Source organism: Lagopus muta, chromosome 16 (assembly GCF_023343835.1).
Source record: "Lagopus muta isolate bLagMut1 chromosome 16, bLagMut1 primary, whole genome shotgun sequence".
NCBI lineage: Eukaryota > Metazoa > Chordata > Aves > Galliformes > Phasianidae > Lagopus > Lagopus muta.
Genome location: NC_064448.1, coordinates 4,253,834 through 4,273,221, shown reverse-complemented (window position 1 = coordinate 4,273,221; position 19,388 = coordinate 4,253,834). Strand labels below are relative to the sequence as shown.

The 19,388-nt window shown below is 39.8% G+C and overlaps 1 protein-coding gene across 5 annotated transcripts in view; it reads right to left on the bottom strand.

Moving 5' to 3' along the window:
- Positions 1 to 19,388, bottom strand: part of RTEL1 (regulator of telomere elongation helicase 1) — a 37,274-nt gene that overhangs the window by 14,936 nt on the left and 2,950 nt on the right. For 4 of the 5 annotated variants that reach the window (XM_048962887.1, XM_048962889.1, XM_048962890.1 and 1 more), the window contains exons 6-26: positions 19,278 to 19,338; positions 18,943 to 19,018; positions 18,398 to 18,482; positions 17,391 to 17,456; positions 16,788 to 16,941; positions 16,135 to 16,173; positions 15,375 to 15,453; positions 14,851 to 14,948; positions 13,593 to 13,648; positions 11,494 to 11,568; positions 10,786 to 10,870; positions 9,568 to 9,700; positions 9,306 to 9,419; positions 7,215 to 7,255; positions 5,993 to 6,078; positions 5,685 to 5,762; positions 5,051 to 5,128; positions 3,428 to 3,571; positions 2,644 to 2,759; positions 1,986 to 2,109; positions 772 to 925 (exon numbers count right to left, since the gene is read on the bottom strand). In XM_048962887.1, coding sequence (XP_048818844.1) covers positions 772 to 925; positions 1,986 to 2,109; positions 2,644 to 2,759; positions 3,428 to 3,571; positions 5,051 to 5,128; positions 5,685 to 5,762; positions 5,993 to 6,078; positions 7,215 to 7,255; positions 9,306 to 9,419; positions 9,568 to 9,700; positions 10,786 to 10,870; positions 11,494 to 11,568; positions 13,593 to 13,648; positions 14,851 to 14,948; positions 15,375 to 15,453; positions 16,135 to 16,173; positions 16,788 to 16,941; positions 17,391 to 17,456; positions 18,398 to 18,482; positions 18,943 to 19,018; positions 19,278 to 19,338 — 1,942 coding nt within the window. The remainder of the gene's footprint in view (positions 1 to 771; positions 926 to 1,985; positions 2,110 to 2,643; positions 2,760 to 3,427; positions 3,572 to 5,050; positions 5,129 to 5,684; positions 5,763 to 5,992; positions 6,079 to 7,214; positions 7,256 to 9,305; positions 9,420 to 9,567; positions 9,701 to 10,785; positions 10,871 to 11,493; positions 11,569 to 13,592; positions 13,649 to 14,850; positions 14,949 to 15,374; positions 15,454 to 16,134; positions 16,174 to 16,787; positions 16,942 to 17,390; positions 17,457 to 18,397; positions 18,483 to 18,942; positions 19,019 to 19,277; positions 19,339 to 19,388) is intronic. The other variant, XM_048962888.1, reaches the window with a different exon arrangement.

Sequence of the window (19,388 nt, the reverse complement as noted above, 5' to 3'; positions counted from 1 at the left end):
CCTTCAGGATGGATTCACCACTCATGTGGATGAAAAGTAAACAGCTGAGCAAGCTCATCTGAATTGCTCTGCAGCAGCACAATAGATGGATTCAATGTAAATGCACAGATGGAAATTGAGGGAGAAAAAGGAGGTGGCCAAGACAACCTCTTTATAAAAAACAACCTGCAGTCAGACTGGCTTAGACTTCAAGTGAAGTCTCATCCTCAGACTCAGTCTCACACTTAGTCATAGCTTCTTTGGAATCAGTTTATAAACACACTTCATTGTGCAGCTCAGAAACGAAGCAAAACAGGCTGGAATGTTCTGAAAGAATCTCTGATGTGAGAAATATTTCATTATTTTGCATTAGCTAACCACAAACTTTAAAATACTGTTTTCTTTGAAGGCCAACACCCTCTTTCTGTTTTCTTACCCAGATCACCATGTAGGACTAACTAACTTCATCCAACTAAAGAATGGAAGAAGGACATACGAAAGCCAGTGCTAGTCAGAACAGAGTTTTTATTTACAGCTTTTGATTTTTGAAGAATGATATTCCACTAACTTCCCTGCAGGAGACATTCTCATGCCACACCTTTGTTCTGTAGTTGCAATTGGTACTCTAATTTCCTAGCACCAAGCTATGTCCTTTCTGATCAAACTTCAACATTGTTCTTTGAGCCCTTTGCATTTTTCCCCCCCTATCCCAGTATCCAATCCCTTACTCTGTCTTTCCTGCTTTATCTTAAAACAACAACAGAAAATGTATCTGTGAGGACATCAACCTACCCATCCTTTTCCTCTTCAGACTGGGAACGTGGTCATCCAAAATTTTGGCTTTCTGCAGGGAGAGGATCTGCTCAGATGAAGTAGAAGGTTCCCCATCATTTTCACTCAGGCTAACAGCAGAGCCAGAAGGGCACTGTGCAGCAGGCAGGGGCATCTGCAAGCAGGTTACAAAACGTTACAGTTGGCAAAAGCTACTCTTCCACTCCACTTCCTCTGCAACCAGAAATCCTGCCAATGGCCTGAAGACATCACATTTGTCCCAAAAACTCCTAACAGCAAGTTAAGTGTTCTGCATTTTTGTGCTTTTGATGACAGGATCAAATAACTAGAAGTTGACACATACAGATGAAGTGCAGCAAGCAGGCTTAGCACTAAATGACTCTTAGAACAGAAAAGGCACACACCACTGTTTAAGAACAATTGCTTCCTAACAGTACTCCTGCACATCAACTCCTTCTGGCAAAGCACACTGGGTTGAGGTTCCTATTTACGATAAAACTCCTATTTATCATCAGAAAGGATCATCATGTCATCCAAAAGTCTGAAACTTATGATTTTGAACAACTCATATTTGGTCAAAGTATCTTCCAGGAAATTATTCAAGTCTGCTATGTTTATTTTAGTCCTAGTCTCCATTTGGAAGAAAAGGAATTTCCCATTCTGGCTCTCAGCCCATTTCTTGCTACGCCTTTCTCCAGCACATTACAAAGCCAAGGATTTATTTTTATATCAAGCAACTGCTACTGAGAAAAAGAGCTTCTTAATGCAAAGAGAAACATCATGTTATTAAAGATGACCCAGTCATGAAGCATAATAACTTCTGGGTCTGTCTCACTCTTTACATCAGTCAGCTTAGATCTACATTTAAGGGTTTGACTCATTTTTTTTGTTGTGCATAACCCCTCCCAGAGGGCCAGGAAGTTTTTTGATACTAACATCAGTTTCTGTATTTGTGTGCCATCCAGTGGAGACGCTGTTTGTTTAGGAGTGACTGGAAAAGGAAGTTTTTTTTGTGATCTAACCTAATGAGTTGTGCAGAGACAACACATCCTGTCACAGCTCACTCACATACGCTTCCTTTTCCACAAAGCTTCCAATGATGCCCCAAAAGAAAGGTTGCTTAGAAGTGACTCCTTCACATCTCTCACATCTTAGCATTTCTATTACTATTAAAAAAAACATTTTTAGTCTGTTTGCTTCTAAAAGATACTTGCAATTTCTTGAGCAACACGGAAGAAGACTGAAACACTTCTGACTGCATGCCCAAAGTTGTCATAAACGTTCACGTAAGGGCGGACCCACGAAGGCAGCTTGCCTCTGACATTATCAGTTGTGAATCTATGTAGGAATAGAAAAGGAAATAATTATTTGCCAGATGGCCTAAATGAACTAAAGAAATGCTAGGACAAGGGAGGAACAGAAAGACAATGAAAGAGTGAAATAGTGCAGCAAATACAACAGACTGCACACAGGAGAAAAGGGCTTTGTTGTTATCATGTGTTATGCCATCACCCAATTCATATCATTCAACCATGAAGTCTTTAACTATGTAGTAGTATTGTTGGCCAACTTCCCCTGCCAGGCCTCAGCATTGAAGGCTATCAGCTAAATTCCTGTTGCTTCAGCATTACAGTCTTTTCTCCAGAGCTGCAGTTCTGGTGGCCAATTTCTCAAATGAGAGATGGACAAGATATAAAACAAAGCTGGTAACAAATTACTGTTGCAAAGCAGTGCAATTATCTTACACATTCAATTACTTATTAATTGTAGCCTTCTCCAAACAGCAACACAAGCACACTTAGAAAATACGAATAAATGTGTTGGGATACAAAGATGTTGATATAGGTTTATGCTCTAGAGCCAAGGTTTCACCTGTCATCACATAGGAAGATAGCACCATAGTCCTGGCGATGCCTGATGACCCTGCCAATAGCCTGGTTAACAGCTCGGGAAGCTTGCTGATTGTACCACTGATGCCCAGATAAATACTGCAATATGTGGGAGAAAGAATTAATATCAGTCACCAGGTAAAAGATACTTTGTGACATGCAGCCACTACTTATTTCTAAATCACTTAAAAATGTAGCAACAAGATCTTCTGAAAAAAATCCCTAAAAGCCTAAGAAAGCCAAATTCTGGTTGAATCAAGTATCACAGCTGGGACACGGAAAACTCAAGTGGTAATACACAACTTGAGGAGCTACTTAATAGATGATGCACTGGCTTCCTTGCTATTCAAACAGGTATTAAATAATACAGTGATCCTAAGAGCTAACCTGCAGGATAATAAGCTAAATTTATAATGCCATTCGTTATACCAAAAAGAAAATACCAAAATCCACCACACACAAACCAACCAGCACGTGCAGTTCTTCTCCTCACTCTCTTTCTGCAAGAAAAAATGCATGCAAAGAACTTGATCCTAATTTTAATGACACTGTTTTTTTGAGCTGTATTTGATTGCAACCATGTCAATGTGGAGAAAGAATTTGGAACCCTTGACATTATCAGAAATATGTGAATATACCTGTGACAAACTCCTAAGGCTGTCTGACATCCACGAGGCTAGGAAGAAAAGCCAAAACCCAGAGACAAGAAGGGAAAAAGGCACAACAAACCTGCAGGCAGCCAAAAAGTTGTAGCTGCCCAATATTACCTGAGCACCCATACTACTTTTCTTCATCTCATTCAGGAACTGCATCTTCAAAACAACTCTGGGCTCCCAACGAGGAGGAAATGGAAGGCCAGTAATGATGACTCCTCGTCCATTCATGTCTGCAAAGTCCAAGCCTTCGCTGGCCTGAAGAGAGAGAAGGATTTTCATCATCAACAGGATGTGAAGTGATATTTCAGAGAACTTAGGCAGTTGTTGGAATTTTTTCCTCCACTAAATTAAGTCCCTAGCCAAGTGGAGAGAGTGAATATATTGCAAACAGCTTCAGCAAGATTTTTTGCTATTATTTCTGTGACTTTAAATCTGGTGTTTTCCTCTAGGAGACCCTGACAAATCATACCTGTGCCAGAACTATTGATTACTGTGTGTTTTATTCCTGGATAAGCAGAACAGCTGCATTCAGATGTCTCAAATGTCAAAACATCTCATTCAACATTCCATGCCTTTGTTAACAAGATGAAATAAGAACATGGCAAGCTTTTGGTATTAAAGACAACAACAACAACAACATCAAAGCAGTAATCAAAAGCTACCAAGAACCTGCTCAGAAAGCACAGACATTACCAGCTATGAAGCTTATATCTTTACATCTGTCCAAGCAGCTATCACTGACAGCCCTGTATCCACTTGTGTCCCATGCTGTGCTGGCAAACTGGTTTGTGAGATGAACAAAAACCAGCAAAAAACATGGAAAAAAGAAGTTGGTTTGTCTTGTAGTTTTCCTATTTCATTTACCATACTGCACAAACAGCTGCAATAGAATATATGGCAGGGATGAGTGGTAAAATGACCAAGGGTACTCTGCTTAAAGCAGCACAGGAGGAGCAGCCACAGCGTGTCTCTGGCAACACAACTCTTGGTTTATTTTCTCAGATGCTTCCAATTTTGCATTCATACTATTAATCCTTCAAGTACAATAACCTAAATTGTCTGCTCTTCAATTATGTGCTATTGCAAAGCACTGTCTCTCCACAGATGCTACTCCTCTCAGAGTCATACACTGATGCTGGAAGGACAGGCATATTCACTAGAATCATGCCCAGAAAGGGTTATATTTTTTCTTAATTGATCCAACAACGATTCCCAATGCACTGAAGGCTCAGAAGATGAGTTTCCCTTTGTAGACAGTAGCAAAAAGTCTGAGTAATTTGCAACACTGCAAATATTTCCACTGGTGTCATAAATCAGTTTATCAACACTTCAATGAAAGGCCACCACATGCATCCAGAGGACTTGAAATTAATCTTCATCTTAAAAGTTGAGCAATGTTTCTGGTTCTAATCAGCGCCGTTCCAACATGCACAATTACAATTGTTTCTTTTAGTTCTCCTCCAAAATTGTTCTCATCTAATGAGTCAAGCTTTCTGTTTGTAGCCAACAGGAAATGTAAGCATCATGATGCTCATCCGCCTTAGAGAACTCTGAGATATCTCTCTTTAATAAAAACAGGAATTAAACCTACATATACTTGACATAAATTTTAAAAGGCTTCAGGGCATCCAACTCCCCCCCCCTTGACTATGGTTGCACAACACAAACATCCTTGTTAAATTCAGAATGGTAAGTAATCTGATCACAGATAAAATAAATTCTCAGTTACATTACCTTCCCTCGACACACTGCCAAAAAAGCAGCACCATTGGACTTAGGACAGGCAATTTTACCATAGTATGCATCTATTACCTAAAAGATAAAACATGATTAATACAAATTTTGCTTAAACTATCTCCATAAATCTGGGCAAGTATACAGGATTGACATCAGATGCTTCTGAAAAGAAAGTAGACTCATGGACTGTCATGTATTTCTCCAAATCCTCGAACAAAACACGCAAACCAGAAAAGCAATTCAAGGATATTACCAACTCTTAGAAGCATGCAGAATGGCCATAGAAAAGCAAAAAGGAAAGAAAGAAACTGAAAATTCAAATAATTTAATAGGCTATGATGGGACTTTGTATAATAACCAACAGCACATGATTCAGTGGCAAGCAGACAACACTGTAACAGTCACTGGATTTCCTATGATGACTGAACCATGCACAGTTAGATGGAAGAGTAAAAGAAAGCTGAATAGAAAACACAGTTCAAAGCAGCTCTGCAAACATTTTCATTTTATCCTAGGAACACGAAATTAACACAAGTTAATTAACACAAGTAATTAAGCACAACTTAGAGAGGTACTAAAACATCACAATAGCTTGCAGTTGTGCTGCAGGCATGTAGTGCAGATTCCCTACCTCAGCAAAGCTTCCTTTATTCCTGGGTTCCACAAACATTGGCTTCACTTCTTCTATCCTTTTAGCAAAATCATGCTCCTGTTGAACAGATAACAAACATATCAAATGCTCACATGAAAGCAAGCATCTACCAGAAATTCTCATGAGAAAGGGTATGCTCAGACTTCCCCCACCATCTGCTCCTCTCCAGGCAAAACACACAAAGACAGGGGCAGAAACATCTTTAATAAGCATGGTTAAATAGCATAACTGCAAACTGTCTGAAGTGTGCAACCAAACCTCCTGTAAAGGGAAAACAATGAACTTACTCTCCAGTATTCCAGGCTTTTATCCATGACAGGATATGATGGGAAAAATACCAGCAGTCCATGAGGTACAACTCGCACAAGATTACCTGCAACAAGATGGGCAAATGAATGGTTCAGGGCATTTTTCTCCTGGTGTGGATTGTAGAGACTGTGCAGGAAAAAATAAGCTAACAGCATGGTTTATCTCCAAAATCTCTCCTGCATTCTCTTTAAATCCTTTCAATAATCCTATTGTCAAGCAAGAAACTCTAGACTTTGGTGCTGCTAATAGCACGTTTTATCCCATAAATGCTACGCTTCTGAAAAGCACTCATAGCATTACAGGTTTTCTAAAGTGTCACATTAACTCACTAAAACTTATTATGAGTATGCCAAGGAGTAGGAAAGGAAGAGACAACACCACCTGCTGCATTTTCCCATGTGACAGCAGGATCTATTTTCAGACCTGCTTTTCTTTTCCCTTGTTGTTTTCTCCGTTCTCTATCCTTTGCAATTTAAACATTCAGAACAGATGAAGTACCTCAAGCCTGACTTTGAACCTTTACCTGCTGTAGAATATACTTCACTGAGAAATCATCCAGCTGTTATTTGGTGAAAGCATTTTTCTAAGTTCACCATGGAGGCCACGTGGAACAACTCAGAACTCTCTCCCTCTTTTTGTTCTCTTCCTTCGAACCTCCATAGATTTAAGACTCCTTTCATACCACAGTCAGTCTGCACAGACACTTTGTCTTATTCTGTTCTCACACATTAAATTTCATAGTTCTATTATATTTGTAAAACATGAAAAAGTAAAAGCTGGATTAAGATCAGCTTGAGAAACTGCATTCACAGCACACGAAACCCTATCAGCTTCCTGTGATCCTTCATTGCTCTGCAAAGTGATGCTGGCAGAATAATCTCTGTGCATCTATTTTCTAGTCTGCACTGCTTTCTCACCACGTGGAAGGATATTTGTGAACCAGAGATAAAGAGCTGACCATAAAACTGAACTCCTAGCATGGAAATATTAGATTAATCAAACTGATTTTCATACATCACTGCAGTAGCCAGCTGCTTGAGCTAACAGGACACATGAAGAAAACAGTACTTAGTTACACAATGCCATCTTATGCCTTTCTGTCTTATCATGTGTTTCCTTTTAACATTTCAGAAGCTTTCCAAGTGATTTCTAAAAATGCTGTGCAGCAACCTGCTTTTGAAATCCATACCCTTCACTTACCAATGGTTTTCCCCAGAGAAGATAAATAGTCCTCTGAAAACCTACAAAGAAGAAAAAAAACATCAAAACAGGTAACATTCACTCTACTTTCTTCTGTACATTTTTCATGCATATTGACTTCCCCTGATATTGATCTGAAATAGCACATTAGTATGCTCCCCAACACCCACACCAGGCAATACTGTGACAAAGTGATACTATTACTACCACATCTGATCGCTGGCAGTCAGATGAGTTTATGATTAATACTAACATATCAGAAACACAAGTTCTGCAAGAAAAGTCCATAGATTAGCCTGTGAAGCCTGACTAACGTTACAACAATTTAAAATACAGCTAAACTAGGTGTGGTGAGGCTGCAGGGGCAAAAGGGGTGAACGTGGTTGCTATGGTTATTGTTTACTGCAGGTGTAAGCACAGTGAATCACTTCATTTGATTGAAAAAGTACTGCTCCACAATGAGCAGCTTTATCTGTTTCTTCCAGCCCTGACTGACTTATCACCTGTGCTCTCACGCCCTTATGATTCTTTCTTTTCAGTTCCATGCAGTTTCTCATAGTTTTCCCAGGAAGCTCAAATACATGAAGAAAAAAAAATAAATCCACATTTATGAGAGCTGTGAATATCAGTATCACCAAACAGCTGCTGTCAAAACATAGCACTGTGCATTCCCTTTCTTCAAAATGGTGTTTTAGGCCAGAGGCAGGGAAATCCCCAGCCCTTCCGCCTTGGAAGATGTTACTTTCAACAAAATACACCAAAACCAAGCTTCCAAAAACAAGGAACATCATCTGAGGGCTTTCCAGGCTTCTTCATCGTCTCTGTCAAAATCATTTAGAATCGTTGAGCCCCTTTCCATTCCATGGAACACCTGGCACGTAGCTCATTCGTGAAGTAAAAACTCTGAGATCTGTTCTTGGATCGTTCTGTATTGCTGAACAAGGGTGGGCCAGCAAGCAGGCAACGTTCTGTGATTCTCAGCTAGAGGCACAGATATAAAGCTGAAACTGGAAGAGCCAACGTAAACAATGAGGAAGAACACGTACATATACACAAGGATATCCTCATTTCAAAGTACCACAGAAGGACTGGGATCTAAAACAACAGTGGCACAAAGGCACTGGCACTCTTCAGTACCTTCAGAGAATTGGTAAGCACAGAAACATTTGTGAGGTGCAACATAGCATGAAAATGCCTCTTAGAATAATATGCTGAGATCTCATTGAGAACAACCTATAGGGAACAAAAGTCTATATATAATCAACTTATGTGTTTTAGCAATCCTTGCTGGCACTACTTTTATCTCTTCTACAGAAAAAGCAGAAAGAACAGAAAGAGAAAAAAATATGAAAGACCAGAGAAAAGAAAGACAACTAAAGATTTGGATATGTTTTCCTTAAGAAGGCAATGCAGAGGTCAATGCAGAGGTGAAAGGCAGGCCAACTGTGATGACAATCTTGAAGCATAAAGGTATTTGTTACAAAGGCCAGGCATGTTTTGAGTCAATTGAGCTTCCAGCAAACTGAAGATGAGGGCCTATGGCAGCACAGGCAGACTGCTCTGCAATGTGAAGGGAGGTGGGACCTGAGGATGATCAGAAGGAGGAGACCTGCCACAATCAACAGAGTAAGCAAGTAGGAAAGACTCAGAGACAGCAGTCAGGTTCAACCATGAGTCCCAGACTGTCAGATAAAGTCATGGACAGGGATCAGTCAGCAAGTCAGGGTCAGATCAGTAGGGCTGATGGCCAGGTGTGGTTACAACAGAGCTGGAGACACTTCTACAGCAAGTGCAACTCTTGAGCTCACTTCCCAGATGAAAAGGCTTCACCTCTGATCTGTGGGGGATTTTCCACGTGAGGCCAGTCAGGGGCACTAAGGGCTGTTACTGCACTCAGTGCCCTGATACTCACTTCCTTCCAGCCCTCTACTTCTCAACTTCCTACAGTAGTGGTTAAAAGGGTATTGTTATCCGTTTTTATCCATCCAGTGTTCACCCATGAAAAGAACTGCAGAGACCACTGATTTCTTCAGAACTCAAGATGTGAGAACCGAAGGCTTCAAAGCAGAATTCCATACAGAAGTTCATTACCTTCTCTCATAAGTAGAATTGAGCACAGCTCCATCTGGTCCTTTGGGAATGATTCCAACCCAGAGCTGCCGTTTATCAATAACATGAGGATTCTCCAAGAGAACAGGAAAAGGGCTGAAGAAACACAAAAGTGAGACTGAAGTCATAAGCCCTCTATGATCTCTACTAGCTACCAGTCCAGAACACTCAATGAGATCTGAGGTAACATAAAAAACAGACTGAATTTTCAATAATGCCACTGTTCACATACCCAGACACTTACATCTGCATTTCCATTGTAAATGATGAGAGAGGAGAGAGAGTCCCACTAGTAAGGATAATTGTCCTGACTCCCTGTCGAACAAGCTCGTGCATGCTATATCCAGGGCTGAAACACCAATAGCTTAAGGTCTTTCCTGCACCAAATAAAGAGAAAACAATAAGAAGGCACACTGTATAGGGGAAAAATAGGATATGACTACCATGTAGCAGCATCTGAACCTCTAAAACTAAAACATCTTGGCATATGAAGCTAAAATCCCAGGTGTGTGTTTTGCTTTCATCCTTCCAATTTACTATGACTACTCAAAACAATTTAAGATGCCACTGCTCAGTCATATCTTTAAGTAGATTCTATTACCATAGAATCATGGAATGGATTATGTTGGAAGTAATCTCATCAGCTATCTCAGGCTACATCACTTATCCTCACTAATCACAGTTCGGAGATAATTACGCTCAACTAAATTATTTCTGCAAAACCCCTTGAAAACAGCTTTTCTTAAGAGCTCTGCAGTATTTCCATAACATATGCCACACAACTACAGAGAAACTGGAGATCTGATCAGTCACCTCTGGCCTCTGCCAGGTTTATATATGGTGCAAGTCTCAAGATATTGCTAGACTGCTGCATAGGTACTTGCAAACAGTTTCTATTTTAGAAGCAGATACATCCATATGTTTGCTACATCACAGAAGAATGTTGTGACTGCTTTGTATTATTTTTACTTACAAATCCTCCAATTATGCAATAAATCTGGTGCTTCTGCTAGCCTTTCCCTGCACACTTAACAAAATCCACTTACAATTATTCCTGTAACTTGATATTCTGATTGAGCAATACCCCAGGAAAACAATGGATGCAGAGTAACAAACAGCACGTCCTGCTGCTCAGAACAGCAAGGGGAATACGTATTTTGTGGAAACATTCATGGGGACATTATGTGAAACAAACACTAAAATTGAGGGAAATTGAAGCATTCTTTGAAAAACATTGCTTTAGTCCTTCACAAAATGACTTCTGTGAAACAAATACTGATATTCCTAACAGCATTTAGATGAATAATTAAGTAGACATTTATGAGGCAAGGTATTTACAGAGATCCTTGGAAAGCATTCTATTAAGAAGACTTCGATAAAGGACATCCAGCTCTCTTTATAAGACAGGAGCTGAGTTGGGTTCAGCCCCACTTTTGCATGAACCCAAGTGTGAGCTCTGTACCTTGTTTTTTCGCAGCTGATGAATCCCAGAGATCTGTCCTTTCCTTCTTCTTCTTCTGATTACTGTTATCCAGATGAATGTGTACCTGAAGGAAAATAAGAGCAATGCTCCTAGAGACTGCTGCAGAAGTGAATGTGCACTGCACCCCAACCCCCAAAAGCTAGCTCATGATAAGGAGCACAATTAACATCATTTTATAGTGATATTAAGGTTGTATAACTTCCTATCTGCCTTTCATGTTTTGTGTCCAGTGTATTTAACAAGGAGCAAAGCAGCATGTAATAATTCAACCATCCATTTTCAATCAGTTTATGGAAGCAGCATTTCATTGGTGGCCCTGAAATCTCACTTAAGCCTTGTGAAGAACTGCTTCGCAAACGGAACTACAAAATCCGAGCAATACAAAAGATGAGTTTTGTTACTTCTTGTAGAATTGCAACATTTGCAATAATTCACATTTTCTGCACTTCCCTTCTTACATTTTAGAATTAAAAAAAGAAGTTCCTCAATAAATTACTGCACAAGTCCCCTTCTTTCTGGGCAATCTAATTTAATTTCTCCTCTTCTTTTCCTGGAGGAAGTTACATAATGCTGTAGTAATCAACACCACAATTTGCTATACTATCCACATCCCTCTCAGTCTAGAATACATAAGCACAGACATTAAATGCTATCTAGGAAATAAGCAGAACAGAAAGCATTTCATACCTTATAATATCTGGATATCGACTGAGGTGGCACAAAACCTGTTGTGTCTTCTGGAGGATCAATGTTGAATACAGTCTAGAAGAAACAGCATAATGACATGCAAAGATTAAACAGTTATCAACAAAATTAACATACCTTGGCACTGAGAAGTGTTTCCAGAAAATTCACTGTGGGGATACCCTTAAATACATCTCCTTGCTCCTTTTATTCAATAAGGTCGTTTTGAACAAACACATTTTTACAGGCAGTTCTTGCTAACCACTGGTCCTCCTCATTGCTCCAAACAATACAAGCCAGAATCTAAATATATTCAAATTATATCAGTGGTAGCATCACTATTCACACCATACCTGACTCCTGGTTGCTCAAGAGCACAAGCACACGGCGTGGTCATGAGATCACAGAGAGCCACAACTGTGTGTGCAAGAACTTTTGGAATTCCCTTAGCTGAAAATCCCAGCTGTGGTATCCTACCCTAATAACACACTGCCTGCAGAAAAAAATCAAGCTGTAATTGCATTTGTTTGTCCACACCTCACATGAAAAGCTTCTAGAAACCCCACACGAACGTAGAACAGAATTGTGCTTCCTTCCCTTTCCTGCACTTGATGCCTCGTGGCTAAAAGGGATGCAGTTTCAAACGTGCAGCTTGCCATGAAACCAGCTGTGGTTCTCAAATATTTATAAACCCTGCTAATTTTTCTAAACAAAATTTCTTGAGACATTCAAAATGGATTCTCGAGCTCACAGGAATATCAGCTGGTTAACAAGAAAGATGTTCTCCTGTAGTGAGAAGAAAACAGAAGCACAATTCCTGGAAAAACACATTTCTGAAAAGGAGTCAGGGACAGGGTGTGCAAACAGGATTTGGGTAAGTATTCTTCTAAAAAGAAAACAAAAATGATCAAAAAAGTGATGAGTAATTAAAGGAAAAAAAAAGCTGTCAAATTGACTGTTGAAGGAACTGTAAGAAGGAATTGCTGTATTTTACCACAAGACATTGACTGTGAGCTAGAGAATGAACACTGCCACCCATTGCCAGTCTCCATACTTACAGGTTTTCTTATCATTCAGCCACTGATGCAATTCTTCATAAAGAAGAACCAACCCATAGCAACAACAACCAGAACAGAACACCACCAACCCACGACACATAAAACCAAGAAAAGCAACCAGCAACATACATTAAAACTGATCTATCTATTAAAGACTGACAAAGAATGACCCTTAGGATCCAGAAGAGACACAAATAATTGTCTCAGTTCACTGCTGGGAAAAGATCCAATTCAACCCAGCCATCCCTGGTGACTCAGATACAGGTTTCAAAAGCCACCAAGTTCTGAGAATACAGCTGTGCTCCACATGGGTGTATATATCCCAAATGGCAGCAGATTTCCAGATGTGTAATGGTGCAGCTAAGATGCTATCTGTTCAAACATTAAGCTCTCCAAATGTTGCTACTCCATATTCGAGCATCATCCAAGTCCACCAGAACTCAGGTCAGCTTCAGAGGGAAGCCAGAAATTGAACTTCAGGCCCTCTGTACCCTCTTTCTCCATGGGGCCCAGGTTCTCATAATCAATGTTTTGTAAATGCACAGCAGTGAGAATACTGTCAGCAACACATGGATGCCCACACACTTCCAGTATGAAGTTCAGTTCCTGTGGCACAAAAAGGATTTTTATTTTACAAGATCTCCTGACTTAATCATTAAATGAAAAAAGTAATCTGTTGCTTTTTTTTTTTTCTTTAAATTTAACCTGTCTCTTTTTTTGAGGCCTCACATTCCCACACACTGATCTCAAATGTGCACAGCCCAATAATCCAGCTCCACCTGGTGGAGGCTAAACCCAGACCAAATTCAATCCAGCTCACCAAACAGGACATCAAACCTACAAAATAACAACCAGGGTCAAAAATCAAAGTAGGCTGTCGCATTAGGCAGCAGCTTTCTCCTCTAAACCTGTATATTTCCATCAATGCACAAGTATATATGCAATTAAAAGAGAAAAAAGTGGTTCCCTCCAGTGACACTGAATGCTTTTTAAGCCAACTCTTCTATATTTCAGGCACCTGCAGCAGCTGCACTAATTATTTACCTGGATAATATCTGAGAGTTTATGCAATCCTGAGGTATTGATAAATATCCCAGTGCCTACAAAGAAGAACAAAACAATTGCTTTTACAATACAAACATGTGTATTGCTGTGTATGCACACCTGAACAGCACAACACCCTGCAAGCATCATTTGGAAACGTTATCTGAAACAGAAATGAGTTATTTCAAGTTCTCATCATTATTCAAGATGGAAGGAGAAATATAAAACTGGCATTCCAAGATAAGTTTCATGTTTCTGATGCAGTAAGAAGCTGTAACATCAACTTCTTCAGGCTCTTCTACATTAAAAACTGGGAAGGAGGTAATTAAGGCAGAAGATAAGCATGCTTAAGCTACACAGTTACATTTTCAAGAGCTCAGACAACTAACATCAGGCTTATGAAAGCAGGAAATGGTTTGTGTAACCCATTACTCAGAGACAAAAGCAACCTTTGCTACAGCTCTAAGAGCCCCTTACAATCATCCCACGCTTAAAGCAGGAGCAAATAAAACAGCATGTGAAATACACTGACAATGAGAATTTGCCCATGGAAATGGCATTTATTAAGCCAGAGAAGGATGCTGGGGGGGGAAAAGGAAGGGCAGATTTGCCCACAAAGAATGCATTTGCAGAAATTACATGTTCCATGTCTATGTTCCGTGCTCTTTTCATTGCTTTCACTGAAGAGCAAGCTAATGAGAACGAGCTGTTAAGCAGACGTGACAAATTATTTTCTTAGTACATGTCAAAGTTGCACCTGCTTCCTTGCAGAAGAGCCAATTAAGAACAAGATGCTGATGGACACAAGAACAGAACCTCGTTAAACCTAGAAAAGATCATCAAGCAACTCCCAGCATTGCTACCTCAGAAATCCACGAGCCAGGAATAGCTCAACACACAAAAAGCACCATCAGTAAAGTGCCAGCAAGCAATCCTCACACATTCCTTCTTGTTTTGAAGAAGAATAGTGTGATGTGCAAAAACCCTCGAGGTGTGCACATGTGCATACACAGCAGTAAATGCTCAGGCTTTGACACAACATTGGTTCTTACAATAAATTCTGGCTCATGGATGGACAATGTTTCCCAACAGAGGGCCTAGCAACAAAATTACAGTGTTTCTCAGGGTCAGACCTTTTTATTTTAAGTGTTAAATTCAAAGATGCCTTTCTCCACTTCCCCCAGAACACTGCAAGCTTCCAATTACTCACATTAGAGAAAAAGTCCAAGTGAAAGAACTGATCAATTTACAGACTTACGGCCTGAAAGAAACTGTAAAATCTGCTCTAGTGACTCCAGGAGTGAGGCTTTGGTTTGAAACGTTATTTGGGCCTTTGCAAACAGTTCAAAGATGTAGCTGCAATTCAGAAGAAAAAGAAGCACACGTGGGTAAACACTGTAAACCATCACACAGACACAACTGCTACTACTCTTTCACAGCAACAATTTCACCATTCAGTTGCAAAACATTCTCAACTCAGTAAGAAAGGAAAAATGATGGGAATGTAAATATTTCCCATTGAAAATAATGATTGCTACATAAGGTGATTGAAGAAGAGCTGCAACATTGAATAACGCCATTCCCAGGAACCAGAATATTACTACTAACCCTGAGAGCCACTGAGAAATCCTTCACACAGTGACATATTTGTTGTCCCACTGCAGGTTTGTTCTGTGAGCACACAGAAGTACATTCATAAGCAAAAAGCTCACACCAGACTCAATTTAACCTGGGTTCAGAACTTCTTCTAACACGCAAATGCGTTCATGAGAAGAAATTTACCTTCCATCTTTGGTGACTCCACTGTCATTTGGTGGCAGCTCCACTGCATCAATTGCACTTTCTAGCTGAAGAAGAATTTCTTCATGGGAACCAAAAAGAAAAATAGTTATAGTTCATAGAAACTCACTCCAGGAACTCATCTGAATCCCTTTTTCAAACGCAATCTATTGCAAAAGCTGCCATCAAGGACAGCAATTTAGCTGCTTTCTTGATCCTGTAAACAAGCTAAAAGGATTAAAGCCAATTTCTTCAGCATCACCTCTAAATATTTGTATTAAACTTTAACAAATCCTATGACCTCAACCCATGACCTCTTAGATTAAATCTGTGGTACTCACAAAATACAGCTGCTAACTAAATACTAAACTCTTCTCTATAGATGGAGAAAGTTCTTGGAAACGCTTTGCAAACAGACATCCCAAGCCCTTGAGACAATCACTACACAGCATCATCTTCTCACAGCAGAATGGTGCAACCAATACATGGGCAGCACACTGACAACACTGCAAAGTGAAGGAACTTCTGGCAAAGAGACAAGGGATGCATTTATCTGCCAAATCTCACCTTCCAGGGAAGTAACTGCAACTAAACATTCCACAAGACTCTATGAAAACCAGAGACTTCTATGAATGACTCAGTTGTTAACAAAAACATCAGATGAATCTGATTACCTAGATGCTGACCAGGCAGCCTTTTGAAATAGTTGCAATAACAATTTTTAACAACAAAACAAACAAAAAATAAATAAAAAGAACCTTACTCTTTATCTTTGCTATATCTTCAAGTTCCATGTTCAGCCCTGTTGAAGCAAAGAAAGATTTTAAGGAGTGTGTTTCACATCTGTTTCATTTCATATCCAGTTTCTTCAAGCCTTCTCAGAAACTATTAGTGTGGAAGTTAGCACTATGTACATAAGAAAAACATTTTCTGTATTCCAATCGCTGTTCCCTTTCATGACTGTAACAATCAGAAAGATCAATGCAATGGAACAGTGATACAGGAAGTGTAATGACAAAGGGCCTAGTGCAAAGAAAAAGTGCTCACCTGTCTCTGACAAGCCAGCCTCACAGGGAAAATCCCACAGAAGGAGGGATCTCCAACCAGAGATCCTTCCCCAGGGGCAGTCAGCCCTTAAATGAGGCCTAAGATGCAGCCAGGCTCGACCCCTTCCTGTCTCACAGCTGAATTGCCTTCACCTGTGCTCTCAGGACTGACCAGGTCCTTTCCCCAGGTGCTCCATCAGTGGTTCAGGCTGTGACTCAACAGTTACCATACACATGGCATTTTATATCACATTGGTTTGGCTAAAGACTTTGTGTTTGTCTGACATTATTAATTACCAGTCACTTACCTAGAGATTTAGTTTCTAGTTATATTTCCCAGTAAAACAGCAGTTTGTGGTTGCCAACACACCTGAACTGATGTTCTCCATATTGAATTCAGCATTTACTTCATTCTGTTGAACCACTTTGGCTTGTTCTTCCAGTACTACATTTATAACATCAATTGCTGAAGCCAAATCGTAGGCTGTCAGGTCAAAAGAAGACGACTCTTCACACAGTCTTTCCTAAAACATCAAGGGATGGAAGCATTACTTAGACTGTACAAGGTGTTATTTGGTCAGGTGGTTTCACAGATGATAACGTGTAGATGAGCAGACTTGACTTCCTTTCTGTTCTCCAAGCTCAGGCTGGAGGACATTTTCAAATACCTTAAGACTTTGACTTACACTGGGCATCTTTTTTTCTGGAACACAGAAGATGTTTGCTAAACACTACCCTCTTTTTTTTTGCATTATCAAAAATGGTATCATATCCATCAGGCAGCAAATCAGAGTCATCAAAATCTCTTTAGGTTTTAACAGACATTCCATCAGTGATCATATGACCACGATAAACAACACTGACAAAGGACGCAGTTGGGTGCAGACTTTACAGATCACTTCTTATACAATACTGGTCTGTATTTCGTTTTGGATGATGTTTGAGAAATGGCAACAGAACAGAAACAACCTACCACATTGTGAGCTTCATCAAGTATTATCACAGTCCCCTTCAGCTCTATGTTGTGAGCTCGTCGGCTCTAGAGATGAGAAAGAATGAGGGAACACTTATGGAGATTACAACTGATACTGTATTAAAGAAAACATTTCCACCATACTGGGATTTACAGGTTTATCAGAATTAATCTCACTCATCATTTTTGCCAACAGGGACTTGGGAGGAGTGAGGTGTAAACCAGGGAGATTTAGCTTGTGGATTACTTTTGTGTTGTTTGCTTTTTGGTTTTATCTTAGCAAATTTCTTCTTGTGACATCTGTGCTGTGAGCTGATGCTCTGAGGACATCCTCAGCAACAAAATATCTCCTAACTTCACAAGGCTTCCCTGCTTAAGGTGGTCAGAGGTTTTGGTTAGATCTATTAAGCATTTGGTCTTTTTGCCTCTTGCAGTAATGGAACTTAATCCAGCTTCTACTACAATTCATGAATAACAACAGGTTACAAGAAGATGTTAGCAGATCTGTTTCCTCAGCAAAGTTTTTATCTGTGAAACACTGACAATTTATTGCAGCAGCTTTTTACAAAGCCAGCAGCTATGTACAAGAGCTGTCCAATCTCTATGGAAAGGCTCACGTTCATCCTACAAGCCATGCTGGTCACTGCAGAAACAAAAGATTCACAAAACACGTGCAAAGCCACTGCAGAGTATTCTACTGATGGTTTCATTTCAGGAGGTAAATATAACCAGACGACAAAGACATCATATTCTGCAAAGCTGATTTGAGCAAGACCTCAAAGGAAACAACACAGAAAATATTTGTTAACTGTGGGAAAGCAAAACTAAACAGAGAAAACCACAAAAGGGCATCCCCTGACTCTGAACTTGAAACGAGCTTTGATTGTTTGTGAAGCACAGCACACACGACACTTCCTTGCTGTGCATCTGCTCTCAACAGCTCAGCCACTAAAAGTCAACCTGAAATAAAAATAAGAAGATTGTATTTAAAAACAGAGATCTGCTACCTTTGCATCCAATAAATAGTTGTAAGGCATAAAAATAATATCTGCCTGCTGCTTCAGGCTTCGAGACAGATAATAAGGACAAGCTCTGTTTAAAAAAAAAATAGCACAGGTTATAAAGTCATAGTTGCAGAAATATTAAGAGTGCATTCATCATTCATGTACTGTGTTTCATGCTCTCAGTGGTTTCTAGTCAATTTCCTAATGAATTGGAACTGATGTGTTTGATTTTCAGGCAAATAGTTCTATCCATGCAACACATGTAATAAAGTGTAGAAAATATCCCCATCGATGCATGTAGCTCAGCTGAACAAAGAAAAAAAGAATTCAAATGAGAAAGAGTGTTACTCTTTGCTGCATTATACTTTTAAACCCATAGCAAGTAGTAAATGCTGGGCTAGGCTACTTTATCTCAATAAATCAGTCATATAATTCTCTTAAATCTGAAACTAAACTGCAATGTTTGTCCCATCATATGACATTGGAAGCCTCTACTCAAGCAAGAATTAAAATTCTGGTAAGAAGGAGTAAGATCAGAGAACATCTACCTGTGCTTGCTTCCATTTTTAACCAAATCTTCAATATCCATGATTGAATCCATCAGTCCTTTCTCTGTAGACTTCTCTGTGAACAGTTATAACATTACAACCAGAGGCTTAAGTGAAGGTGCCCCACCAGGACTTCCTGCTACCCTGCTCATCACACTCATCCACTTCTTAACATCTTGGTCTCAAAACACATGAATGCAGAGCACAGCACACACACATATATATGCACACCACATACAAATGCACACAGAGACTCTGCCTGCTCTTCCAGACTTCTCCACCTGCCTAGCAGACAACTCCAACAAATGGGGCTTTATTTCCACAGCCAAGCTTACCTTCCACATTGTTATAGAAGTGACAAGCACGAGCCATCACTTTCTTTCGGCACATATAGATCTGCAAAATAAAGCCCTTTTTAGCACAGCTTGTCAAGCACTGTGAAGTGA